Here is a 13686-nt window from a genome sequence, read left to right as displayed (position 1 = left end):
ATTGTGTTTCTTAGTGGTAGCTACACTGTCCTCGAACTGCATATTGAAGTTCCGACTGACAGCGCCAGTGCAGACAGGCAGTGAGGAGGCAGCAGAGCTGGCACTTCTCTCCTCAGAGGAAATCTTTGTCAGCCACAGGATGGGGTAAAAGCAACAATGATCTAATGAGATCTGACAAGAATTCGGCCATAAATATTCAAAATTGTCAAGAAGGCTGCTTGAAATATGGATGTACATAACCCTTACCCTAACGGTGTTTTGTGCCTTAAGACGTGAGCTAACGATGGTGTGAAGCCACCACGACCAGCAATGAGCATCCAGGACGGAGACAAGCTGCTTCGGTCTCTTCAGCCATGCATCGTCTTACGCATACTCAAACCACTATTTCGAAAAATTTCCCTTAGCTTAATGATCAGTGCTTGGGAGCCTTTTTTGAGTTTTCTTATGCAAGGCAAAAAGCTGTGTACTGGTGGGGAAACCTTCATTCTTCCTGCTGCAGTAAAAACAGGTGAGATAATGAATGGAAAGCGATTTGGTGACATGCTGACATGCATGCCTTTGCCTGCAGATGTTTCTGGGAGGTGCTCAGGAAGTGCTCCTGGGGATCAGAAGAAAGATGAGGCACAAGTGACGGGGTGCTGGAGGCGTGCGGTACAGCTGGGTGAAAGCACCAATGTTCCTGTCCTTGTCTGGTGGCATTTGCTGGGTTCTGCTTCAACAGCAAAGTGCTCGAAGAAGGACTCTGGTTGGCCAGTGAAGGAAAGACCTGTGGGAGAGGATCGGTTCTCAACAGTAAATGATTTCTTTAACAAAACAGTGTTTCACAGGAAAACTCTGTCAGTATAACTGCTGGTGGAGTGGCTGCTGTGACCAGAATTAAAAAAGGTGCTAGGGTGAGGTTACAGGGACAGGGACACACCAGGAAGTCACCCCCAGACCTGGGCAGGCTAGCGCAGCAAAGGTGTTGGAGCTAGAAGTTCCCAGGGGATGTCATGGATGTGGTCAACTTCATAAAATAAAGTGAATAGGACAGGGCAGGGCAGGGCAGGGCAGGGCAGGACAGGGCAGGGCAGGGCAGGGCAGGGCAGGGCAGGACAGGACAGGACAGGACAGGACAGGACAGGACAGGACAGGATAGGATAGGATAGGATAGGATAGAACAGAACAGAACAGAACAGAACAGAACAGAAAATATAAAATACCATGAAATAAAATGCACCAAGACCTTTACGTAGTCAGATTTTCACAATGCTTTACTCATGAAATGGGAAGGGAAAATGGAAATCCATTGTACCACCCAGACGTTTGCTGGTTTTCTCATGGCAAAGTGCTTCAAAGAGCTGTTGAACTGGAAAATGCAGCTTTTCTTCCCCAAAAGGCCAGTGCTCCTGGTGTGCTGAGCTCTTTGGCGAGGACAAGCAGCTGTCACGAGTGTGATGTGTCATCTACACGAACTCTCACATCCGTAGCCTTAAAACCTTGGCAACCAAATTTTCTAACCCATTAAAAATCTTCCATTTTCAGTGTGTTTTGAACCCATTTGTTAAAACAAACAAACAAACAAACAAAACCACAACAAGACCTTCACAATAGTTTGCAAGGCTGACTGATCGACAGCAGGGAGGATGGAAATTTCCAGCTGAATTCCGACAAAAACTGCAACGAAATTGCTGGAGGGGATTGGAAAACGAGTATCGGGATGCAGCAAGCACAGCGACGGCGTGCAGCCTCCCTCGGGAGCCACCTTTGTCGCCGACAGCCATTGCAGCCAGCACCGAACCTTGGAGCGGGCGCAGGAATTGCTGCACCACCACCCGCTGAGCCAAGGTTGTAAAGGATGAGGATGCGGCCCCTTCGCAGAACCGGATATTTTTCGGGGATATTTTTGAGGACAAAGGGGCGGGTTGTAACACTGAGAATTTTTTAAGATGTTTCCTCTTTGTCTCGTTGGTTTTTATACCTTTTTTATTTTTGGTCTGCTTTCATAATGGCTGCAATGTATTCATACGCTTGGGAAAGTGTATGAATAAATAAATGTATGTATGGGGGGGGAGGGCGAAAGTCGCGTGTTGGTGGGGGTGTACGACCCCCACAAAGGCTGGGGACCTGCGGCTGCGAGGAGGGGGAGGAGGTTGAAGCCGGGGGGGGGTGAGGATGAAGGTGAGGATGAGGAGGAGGGCGGTGCTGAGGATGAGGAGGACGAGGTGGGGGGAGGATGCAGCCGGGGGCTCTACTGGCCCCTCTCCCCCCTCCCTTTGCCCTTCCCCGGGGGGGGGGGCGGGTTCGCTCCTGATGACGTCACCCCCACCCCCCTCCCTGATCGGCGCGTGCGTGGCTCGTCCCCCGCCCCCCCCAGACCCCCCCGGCGCGCGGAGGATGCGGGGCCGCAGGTGGGTGCGGGGACGGGGGGAACAGAGCGACCCCCCCCCCGGGTGTGCTGCGGGCAGTGCGGGGTTCATGGGGCCGCACGGGCTGGGGGGGTGATTTGGGGTGCAGCCGGGGGGCGGGGGGGTGACCACGGTGGGGGGGCGCACGGGGCGTTGACATTGCATAGAAGCGCGGGGGGGGAGGGTGGCTTTTGGGGGTGCAGCTCGGTGCTCTGCTCCCCCCACCCCACCCTGGGGGAAGGCGTGCGTTGCGGGGTGCAGCGTTGCGGGGGGGGGCTTGGTGGGGAGCATCGAGGGGCGAGCTCGCGGGGGGGGGGGGGGGGGGGCCGCCCCCCCCCCCCCGGGGGGGGGGGGGGCGCCCCCCGCCCCCCCGCCGGGGGGGGGGGGGGCACCAGGACGCTGCGTGCCCCAGGGGTGCCCGATGCGCATCAGCATCCATGCAGGGGTGGTGCACTGTGCTGCGCACGCGCTGCATGGGGAGGGGGGACATGGAGCAGGGGGAGGTGATCTGGGGCTGTGGAGGCGTTTTGGGGTGCATCGGGGGTGGTAGGTGTGGGGGGCGCATGCACAGGACTGCACGTATGGGGGGGGTTGCTGGCAGGGGGCGTGCATGCGCAGTGCATGAGTGCAGGTGTGTGCATGCAACGGGGAGCTCGGGAGGGGGCAGACAAGGGGTGGATGTGAATGGTGCGCGGGGCACACGTACTGTGCGTGGGATGGGGCTGCATGCATGTGCAGCAGCACCTGCATGTACAGCGGTGCATCCATGTACAGTGGTGCACACACAGGAAGGCGCGTGTGTGTGCAGTGTGTGCTCACACCCCTGTGCATGCAAACACGTTTTGCACGTGCCTCCTGAACATGTATGCAGCATGTGCATTGTGCGTGCATGCACCTTCACACACACACACCCTAAGGGTGCACCCCCACGCCTGTGCACCCCAGTGTGTGCGCACTGTGCCTGCATGCTCAGGGCTGCATGTGTGCAGAGCTGCAGTCAGGCACAGGAGGTACCTGCTCAGTGCACGTCTGGGGCACGTCACCCGTGGGGTGTGGAATTCCCTGGTGAATGCATGCAGGAGTGTGTGTGTGTATGTGCATGCATGGGGACACGTGTGCGTGGACATGTGCGCATATGTGCACAGGGCTCACATCTGTGTGTGCACGTACCCCTTCCACATGTGCATCCTGACACTCATGCACCCCCCAAAATGCATGAAGCATGTGTATGCACAGTGCACAGGTGCACCCTCGTGTGCATATGCCCCTGTGCAGGTGTGCCCCCCTCCAGACGTGGGGGTGCACGCATGCACAGGGGTGTGTGCCTATAGGATACTTATGGGATGCTACTAAGATGCAACAGGGGTTTACTAAAATGCCATTAGGATACAATGAAGATAGTGCTAGGGTGCTTCCTGGATGGCACAAAGCTACTGGCAGGATACTATATGTGGATGCTATGTAGGTACTGTGAGAGCACCCGTAAGGTACTATAGGAAGTAGGGCACAACCAGAATGCTGTCAGGACACTGCTGAATTATTACCAGGATCTTTCCTGGGATGATAGAGTAATACTATTGGGGCATTAGGAAGGTGCCACTGGGGCAGGGCTAACATACCTTCAGGGTACTCTCAAGATACTACAAACGATAGCGTTAAGATGCTTTTGGTGTAGTAACATGGCAGAACAAGGACATTCCCAGGATACTACCAGGATCTTGCTGAGATACAGTGGACACACTAGTAAGATTATCAGGACATTATAAAGTACCACCACGATACTTTCAGGACTCTATTAGTAATTTATTGCTAGGATCCTATCAGGATACTACTGAGATTCTGTCAGGGCACTACCAAGGTATCACTAGGATATTATCGGAACTCTACAAAAATGCTTTCAGCACATTGATAAGACACTATGAAGGTATTACTGAGATACCAGTAGAATATTCACAGGAAAGCACTAAAATAATAGATATTTGGATTTTACATTGCACTACTGAGATACTATCAGGATACTGCTAACATACCAGCCATGTACTGTTAGGATCCTATCAACTACTACTGTGACTCATTTCAGGACACTATTAAGATATGACCAGGATGCTATCAGGATGCTCCTGACATAGAATCAGGATACCACTATGATACAGTCACAACATTGATAAGGTGCTTTCAGTACAGAACTCAGTTTTTAGTAGGATGCTGTCGGGATGCTGCTAGGGGGGAATACTTCTGAGATACTACTAGGAAATGAGAAAAGGTAGTGAGTGGTAAGGTGCTTCTGGCATACTATTGGGGCAACACTAGAACTTAGGATACAGTCAGAACACTGCTGATACTAGTATGATACTTTGATGCCACTACTAAGGTACTAGTGATATAGTAGGAGGATACTACTGAGATACTAAAAGTGCAGTAATAAAGTTGGTGATGTGATACTGTTGATGTACTGTCAGGGTAGCTGTAAGATACTCTGGGGGCTTTTAAAATACTTTGCTACTAATAAGGTTGGGATAGTACTTAGAGACAATCAGCTTATTACTATAGCATTACTAAGATGCTATGAAGACAGTAGTAAGATGCTGTAGGGATGCTGCTAAGTTACCCCTGGGACACTACTAGCCCTGTACTAGGATTACAGCCAGCACTGTGCAAGCAAAGAGAATTGGGAGCTTGTCTGGCGTGACCCTGAGCAGCAGGAGTCTCACAGGTACCCTCTCCCCACAGCTAAGGTGGGGGCAAGGAGGATGGAGGCACCCCTGGTAAGCCTGGAGGAGGAGTTCGAGGAGGGGCCTGGGGATGATGGGGGGACCCCCCGGCGCACTGCGGACCCAGCGCTGGCCGAGCTGGAGAGCTTCTCAGCTGAGATGATGAGCTTCAAGTCGATGGAGGACCTGGTGCAGGAGTTCGACGAGAAGCTCACCGTCTGCTTCCGCAACTACGACGCCGCCACCGAGGGCCTGGCCCCTGTGCGGGGCCGCCTGCAGGCACAGGAGGAGGAGGAGCGCCTCCAGGACGAGGAGTGAGTAAAGACCCTTCTTCCTGGGGATGCCTGCTTCTGCACCCCTGTGTAGTCTGGCTCCCTGCATTGCAGCATGGTCATGCAGCGTGCTGAAGTAATGGTGTGGTAACCTGTGAGTAAGCCCCCTTGGGGCCTGTGTGCCTTCTTGAACCCTTGAGAGGCTTCCTCCACATGCAGCCCAACCCCTCACATCATGGCAAAGCTGTGCAGTAGCATGGAGTAGCTGTATAGTATCCTATGAGTAGGACACTGTTGGGCCTGCATGCCTCCTTGCAATGTTATGAGATACACACATGCACATACACCCCAGCACACAAACCAGCCTCCACCACTGCAGCATGGCTAATGCAGTACAGCAGGGTAACAACATTGTATCCTATGAGTAAGGCACCACTGGGGCCTATGCATTCTTTGCATGCTCGCAAGATACCCTCTGCATGCAAATCACACCACTGCATTGCAGCATGATCATGCAACACCTTGGAGTAGCTGTGTAGTATCCTATGAGTAGGTACAGGAGGGTGCCCCATGTGGCATTGCAATGGGCCACAGCGGGCCCAGGCTTTGTAAGTGCAGCAGGGAGTGGGTAAGTGTAAACTTAGAGTAAGGTGTGAGTAGGGCTCAGCCTCCTCCTTTCAACATGCAAGCAGTGCACCAAGGTGGGGCAGCCAATCTGGGGCAAAATCTGCCCAACCTTGCCAAAAATGGTGGCATTTGCACTGAAATCTTAATTTTCCTTAAAAACCTTCTTTGTTGTTGCAAAACTGCCATTTGGGGGCAGAATTTGCTTTTTTTTTTTTTTTTTTTTTTTTTTTTTCTTTTTTGAGTGTTTGTCTAGAAACGCCTTTCTAGTGGATTTTTTGTGTGTGTTTAATTGGGATTATTCCCCAGGCTGCAGTTCCTAATGCTGATTTTTCACCAAGCGAATTGGTTGTTTTCAACCCAAAAGCTCCCAGATCTCTTTATTTTCTTTATTTTTTTTTCAGAGAAAAATCAGTAGTTTTTCAGAGAAAAAAATGCGTTTTGGCCTGGTGCCGGGAGCGCCGCGCTGTCGCCGGCAGCCGGCCCACGGTGCTGCTTTGTGCTGCTTATTGTGTCGTTTTGGGTCAGTTTGGGCAAAACAGGCTTTTTTTTCCCCACTCTTGAATGAGCCCTGTGTGCATGGGTGGGGGATGGGCTGGGGCCTTAAAGGCACCATTTTCCACTAATTATTAACCAATTATTGCCATAATTAACCCAGAAATCTCCTTCCATCGCTTGCCTGGCTCTGCAAGGTGCTGTCCCTTTAAAAGCAGAAAAAAAAAGCAGATTTGGGGAATAATCACTTGATTTGTCCTTATTTGTTGAAATTTTTGTTAAAACTGGGAATACGTATTTTTTTAATGTGCATTTTTGTGTATTGATTTGTGAAATATATGAATAAGGGGACAATTAAGATCAGGCAAGGAGAGGGATGAGATGAGTTCCCAAGATGGATGTTTTTGTCGTCAGTTTGGGGCTGGGGTGTTTGGGGAGGGGCGAGCTGTTTGGGGATGGTTTAGGGGGAATTGGGATGTGTGTGGACATGGCACTGTGTTGGATGGGATGGACTAAAACTGCAATTTGTCGTGGTGGGAAAATGGGTGGTTTTGCCTAAATTTAGGGAAGGAGGTATCAAGACCTAGGAAAATGCATGGGGGTTGGTGTTCTAACCTTGCCTTTTTTCCCCATTTTTGACCTTTTTTCCTGTGTTGCCACTTTTCAGCTGTTTTTTTTCCTCTTCTCCCATATCCAATTTTCCCTATTTTTTTTAATTTAATCCCCATTTTATCCCTTTTTATCCCTTTGCTCCTTTCCTTGTACTCACTTTTTTCTTACATTTTCTTTTTCCTCGATTCCCTTCCCCCCATTTTTCCTTTTTATCCCTTTTCTCCTTCTTTTTCCCATTTTCCTCCTTCTACTGTCTGACCTCATTCTCCATTTTCCCAATTTTCCTTTTTCCCCACTTTTCTCTACTTTGCCATATTCCCCTTTTTGCCTCTTCTCATTTCTTTCCATTTCCCGTCTTTTGTTTCCATCTTCCCTTCCATTTTCTGCCTTTTCCTCCTTTTTACCTTTTATGTTTTTTTTCCTCTTTTTTCCTCTTTTCTTCTTTTTCCCTTTTTCTCCCCTCTACCCTCCCTCTCCTTTTCCTCATGCACCTTTTTTTTTTTTTTGGTGAAATAGGGCAAAATTGGCCCAGCCCTGCGGGGGAATATGGGGCACACACAGCAGTGGTGCAGAAGAGGTGGCAGTGGGTTCCGGGCAGCTGCTGCATAAAGGCCATGGTTTGGGGTGTTTAGGGCAGTTTTGTGGAGTGACTTGGGGTAGTTCAGAGCCATGTTTCGTAGATTTTTTTTCTAGATTTTTTTTTGGTCTGTTTCAGTTCATTTTGGAGTGTCAGATGAATTTGGGGGTGTTCCATTTGTGGGGTGGCTCCAGGCGTTTCACTGCTGTGTTCTGGGGCAGCAAATCGGTATTTTGGGAGGCTGTGAGTTTTTGTTTTTGTTGTTGTTGTTTTTTCAGGGTATCACAGCTGTGTTTTGGGGTGTTCCGGGGCAGTTTTGGAGGGTTTCAGGGCATCAGGGCAGCGAATCTGGACAGTTTTGCTGTCACTTGGTGCAGTCTTGGGTTATTTCAGAGCAGTATTATTTCAGGTCGTTCCAGGTCCAATTTTAGGGGAATTTCAGGGCAGTTTTGGAGGTGGTTTAGTTTTTTTTGTTTTTTTTTTTTTTTCAGGGTGACAGTTTGGGGTGCTTCAAAAGGGCATTTTGGGGCACCATGGGGTGTTGTGGCTGCATTTTGGGGCATTTCAGCATGATGCAGGACAGCATTTTGGGGGATTTTTGAAGCACTTTGGACATTGCAGAAGCTTTTCGGGGTGTTGCGTTTCTGTCTTTGTCTTTTGGGGCAGTTGGAGATGTTCTGGAGCAGTGTGATGGCATTTTGGGGTGTTTCAGAACAGTGTTTTGGTGCTTCTGGAACAGATTTCTGAGGCATTCTAGAAATCATTTTAGTTTTAGGGCAACATTTCAGGACATCATTTTTTGATTCTTTAAGAGTGGCATTTTGGGGTGTTTTGGGGTGTGAGGGCAGTATGTTGGGGCACTTGAGAGTATTTTGGGATGCTGTTAAGGGACAGAATTTTAAGATATACAAAGGTGTTCTGGTGCAGCATTTTGGGGCATTTTGGAGCATTTCAGGGCAGTGTTTCAGAACAGCATTTTGGGAAATTTCTGGGTGTTCAAAAGTTGTGTATTGGAACATTCTGGGACATTTGAGAGTATTTGTGGTTGTTTCGGGGTGGTGTTTGGGAGCATTCCAGGGTGGCACTTTGGGGCATTTTGGAGTATCTTGCTTTAGGGGGCATTTGGGGATAATGTTTCAGGATGACATTTTGGGACATTTCAATGCATTTGGGTGGGGTTGGGTTGATGCATTTTGAGGCATTTCATGGTATTTTGGAGCATTTGGGACAGTGTCTCTGTGGAGTATTTTGGGGTGTTCCAGGGCAGCATTTTGAGATCCTTTGTGGCTTTTCAGAGTGTCTTGGGGCATCTCAGGGCTTCGGGGCTGTGTTTTCGTGCAGCATTTTGGAGCATTTCTGGGGCTTTAGGGACTTTCCATTTTTGGGGGGGACATTTCAGGGCATCAGGGCAATGTTTTGGGGTGGTATTCGGGAGGGATTTAGGATGGCGTTTTGGGGCGTTTAGGGTCATTCAAAGCATTGCTGTGGCCTTTTGGGGGTAAAGTTACAAAATGATGTCTTGGGGGCATCACAAGTGTTGGGGTACTTTGGGATATTTCAGGGCCGTATTCCAGAATGATATTTTGGGATGTTTTAGGGTGTTTTGAGGCAGCATTTGGGGTGATTTGAGATGTTTTGTGCATCTGAGTGGTGTTTCAGGTTGTTTTCAGGCATCGTTTGGGGGCATTTCTGGGTGTTCTGGGGCTGCATTTGGGGCTGCTTTGAGACATTTTGTCATGGCATTTCAGGATGGCTATCTGGGACGCAGTGCTTCTATGGGGCATTTAGGGCCATTTTGGCAATTGCCGCTCACCACCCACCTCCCTGCAGGGTCTGGGACGCCCTCACTGATGGCTTCGCCCCCCGGGACTCCCCCCGACCCTGGCTGCAGCCGGAAGCTGAGGTCCCCGATGGCACCGACCCCCAGGTATGGCTGTGGCACCCCTAACACCTCAAAACCCTCCTGTCCCCATGTGACCCCCAGCGATGATTGACAGTTGTCAATCAGCCCCAAGGCTTAGCGACCATCAGGGAGGGAGCTGAACCAGGGTGCTTCAGACCACCCAGAAATGGTGTGTCTGGGGAGCTGTTCTTTCATGCAGAACCAATGACAATTGCAATAAAACGGGCAAGATTAAGTGCTTGGTTTGGCAATCTGGTCCCTGCCAATCTGTCCCTAAGCTGTGGGTAAGGTGATGTATTTTGGAGGGAGAAAATAGTGTTTACTTCTTTGTAGTGAGTTTGTGCTGTGAGTAGCTGTGTTTGGGATTGTGGGAGGGCAGTAAAAATGTCTCCAAACCGACTGAATTAAGCCTATTTGGATGTCACACAACCTGTCACTAGAAAAGGTGGGGAGAAAGTCCATTTCTTGGTTTATTTTCTGCTAAAAAAAAGCAAAATAACTTGAAAAATAGTAAAAAAGATGTCTCCCCATCCAACATCTTTGTTGTTCACCCCCCTATCCAGCATCCTTCTCTGACATCTCTCTGCCTAATGTCCCCATCCAATATCTCCATCCAGCCTCTCCCCATTTAACGTTTCCATCCCATGTCCAACATCTCCCCTTCCAACATTCCCGTCGTCTCCATCCAACGTGTTCGTTATCTCCCCATCCAACATCTCTTTCCGACATCCCTCTGCTTCTCTCAGTCCAATGTCTCCATCCAACGTCTCTCCATCCAGTGTCCACATCCATTGGCTTCTTCCATTCCCCTCCAATATCTCACTATCATCTCCCCATCCAGTGTCTCCATGCAACATCTCTACGTGCTGTATCTTCATCAAACCTGTCCCCATCCATCATTTTCACCCAGCATCACCATATGAAGTCCCTGTCCAACATCATCTTCCACCTTCCATAGAGGTTTCCATCTAACATCTCCTAAGGCAATGTCTCCATCCAACACCCTGATCCATTGTCTCCCATCCAATGTCTCCCTGTCCTACCTCCCCATCCAGCATCTCCCCACCCGTTGTCTCCATCCAATATCTCCCCAATACAGACCCTGCAGGTAGCACGTCCCTGGAGCTGTGGCTCCCTGGCAGCTCTCCTCATGAGCTGTGGGGGCCATGTCTGTGTCTGTGCCTGCACCAGGCAGTGTCCATGGTGCCACCGGGGCCACCCAGCTTGTGTCTCCTGCAGCTTTGTGAGAAGGAAGAGGAGGAGGAGCTTGCTGAGAGGAGCGAGCATGACTCAGGCATCAATGAGGAGCCACTGCTGACGGCTGAGCAGGTACCCTCAGCCCCTGTGTGCACCCAAACACACAAGTATGCCCATAACACTGGGCTCGCATCCCCCAGGACAGCCTCAGCCCACCCCAGCCCCATGGCTGCATGCTCAAAGTGCAAAAAAGGCCAAATCCCATCATTTTGGAACGCTGTCCCCTCTTTGTGGGCAGGGGTGCAGGACACAGACGTGGCTTGCAAGGGGGAAGCCATATGCAGATGTACAGATGGGATGTGTGGGATGCAGAGTTGGAAATGGGGGTGCTGAGGTGGGGTGTGGGGGTTGGGTGCAGATGGGGATAGATGTAGGGTGCACATACAAGATGGGAATGGACAGCACAGTGCAGGTGCAGGATACTCATGTAGTGTGCAAGGTGCAGGTTTGGATTGTGGGGGGCAGATGGGGGTTGCAACATATGGTGTAGGGAGCGGGATGCAGGTGTAGGTAAGGGATGCAGCTGCAGGATTCGTGGTGCAGACGTGAGATGATGCAGCATGGTGTGGTGCAGGTGGAGGGTGCAGGCAGCAGGGTGCAGGTGCAGGACAAGTGCAGGGTGCAGGTGTGGGATGCGCTGGGATGCAAAGTGCAACTGGAGGGCACAATGCCCCACAGGTCATCGAGGAGCTGGAGGAGCTGATGCAGAGTTCGCCTGACCCTGAGGCTGACCCTGATGGTGATGAAGATGAGGAGGAGGAGGACGAGGAGGAGGAGGAGGAAGCTGAGGCTGATGCAGAGGGTGATAGTGGCGGTGGGGGCATGGAGCCCATCCTCCTGCGTGAGCTGCACGCTTTCTCCCCCACCTTCAACAACAACTGCTCCCATGAAGGTACGGCCAGCAAGACCCTGGCCAGTCCCTTTTTGGGGGAAATTTCCACCAAATTGGGCAAACAAATCTCTCCAGGATTCAGGGCTGGCTGGACCCAGTTTTTAAGCACTGTTTGGCCAGGAGGGGGCTCTTATAAAAAAATAAGCCCACGGAGATCTTGCTTTTAATGTTGCATTAAATGCACCCTGTGTGTCACCAAGCACACCACACATTTTGCAGAATATCTCCTGCATTGTGCATTGTGCTAAATGCCTTTTGCTAAATGCATGTAGTGCATTTCTCTAAAACATTTTGCAAAACACTGTGCCATTCATTAAATGTGCTATACCTTGCACTGTCACCATCTTTTCTCCATGTATACCAAGCATTTTGCTAAACATACCATGCAGTTCATTAAATAACCTGTGTATTTTGCAAAAATGTCTTATGTGTCCTGCGCTTCACTGTTTGCATCCTGTATTTCAGTAACTGCACTTTCCTCATGACACAATGCATGTGACTGCATGCAGCAGACTCTTCCCTGATCTGCGCACGGTGCATTTTCCTGATTTCACTGTGCATTTTACTGAATGTTTTGTGCACCTCCCTGAATGCACCGTGCCACTAAATGCACTGTGCACCATCCATAATGTGTAGAAAACTTTTTGTGCTTTTCAGTAACTGCACTAAGTTTTTTTCCCCTCAAAGCACCATGCATGCATTTCACTAACTGCATAGAGAGTTTCATTAATCTCATATTTTTCTAATTGCTCTGTGTATTCCTCTAATTGCACATAATACATTTCATTTATTGCACCATGCATGTCAGTAATTGCACCAAGCAACTCTGTAATTGCTCTGGGCATTTAATTTATGATACTGGGCATTTCAATAATTGTACTGTGACAGTGTTGGGTGTTCCAATAAATGCACTGTGCATCTTCATAATCACAACACATTAAAAAAGTTTCAATGCGCATTTCACTAATTGCACTGTGCATTTCATTAATTGCCTCTGTGGAATTTTACTAAATGTAGCGTGTGTTCAAATAATGCATGTCACTAATTGTACCATGTGTTTCACTAATGCACTATGCCTTTCACTGATTGCACCAGGAATATCACTGACTCCTCTGTGCATTGCACTAATTGCAACAGGCATCCCAATAACTGCACTGGGCATTGCCGAATTGCACCATGCATCGCACTAATTGCACTGGACATTGCTGTATCACCCCATGCATTGCACTAACTGCACTGGGCATTGACGAATTGCACCATGCATTGCACTAATTGCACTAGACATTGCTGTATCGCACCGTGCATTGCACTAATTGCACTGGACATCTCACCATTTGCACTGGGCAGCCCAGTAATTGCAGCGTGCATGTCACTAATGGCACAATGCATTTTGCAATCGTGCAATGTGTGTCCCGTCTCTAACCACCCCGCCGGCAGCAGGGCTGGAGCAGCTCTCAGCTGGGGAGCTGGTGGCAGCGGCAGGGCGGGCAGAGGCAGCGAGCCGGGCGCTGTCGGCGGAGCTGGTGGCACAGCTGGCGCGGCGGGACGAGCTGGCCTTCGAGAAGGAGGTGAAGACGGCGTTCATCGGGGCGCTGCTGGCGGTGCAGGGGGAGCAGCGGGAGCAGCGGGAGGCTGCTCGGCGCCGCCGCCGTGACCGGGGGCTGAGCCTGCAGGGGGGGCGCCCCGAACGCGGGGGACACATGCCCAGGAAGGTGGGAGATGCGGCGGCCGTGAGGGGGAGATGCAGGGGGACGGGGGGCGGGGGGGCGGGGGGCACATGGGACAGGAAAGGGGTCCGTGGGATCCTGGGGATGTCGGAATGGGATACGGGGACGTGGGGACAGGGAAACATGGGGACATGGGACGGGATGTGGGCACATGGGACAGGGTGTGGTGAGGGTGGGGGCACTGGGATGGGATGGGATGGGATGGGATGGGATGGGATGGGATGGGATG

At 50.6% G+C, this 13686-nt stretch overlaps 1 protein-coding gene across 2 annotated transcripts in view; it reads left to right on the top strand.

Annotated features, from left to right (window-relative positions):
• Positions 1-2242: 2242 nt before the first annotated feature.
• Positions 2243-13686, top strand: part of FEZ1 (fasciculation and elongation protein zeta 1) — a 15192-nt gene continuing 3748 nt past the window's right edge. For both annotated transcript variants that reach the window (XM_035346337.1, XM_035346336.1), the window contains exons 1-6: positions 2243-2390; positions 5118-5412; positions 9509-9605; positions 10821-10910; positions 11517-11730; positions 13171-13442. In XM_035346337.1, coding sequence (XP_035202228.1) covers positions 5138-5412; positions 9509-9605; positions 10821-10910; positions 11517-11730; positions 13171-13442 — 948 coding nt within the window. In that variant the 5' untranslated portion in view covers positions 2243-2390; positions 5118-5137. The remainder of the gene's footprint in view (positions 2391-5117; positions 5413-9508; positions 9606-10820; positions 10911-11516; positions 11731-13170; positions 13443-13686) is intronic.

The sequence above is a fragment of the Oxyura jamaicensis genome, chromosome 24, assembly GCF_011077185.1.
Source record: "Oxyura jamaicensis isolate SHBP4307 breed ruddy duck chromosome 24, BPBGC_Ojam_1.0, whole genome shotgun sequence".
In the NCBI taxonomy this organism is placed as follows: domain Eukaryota; kingdom Metazoa; phylum Chordata; class Aves; order Anseriformes; family Anatidae; genus Oxyura; species Oxyura jamaicensis.
This window is presented reverse-complemented; position numbering and strand designations above follow the sequence as displayed.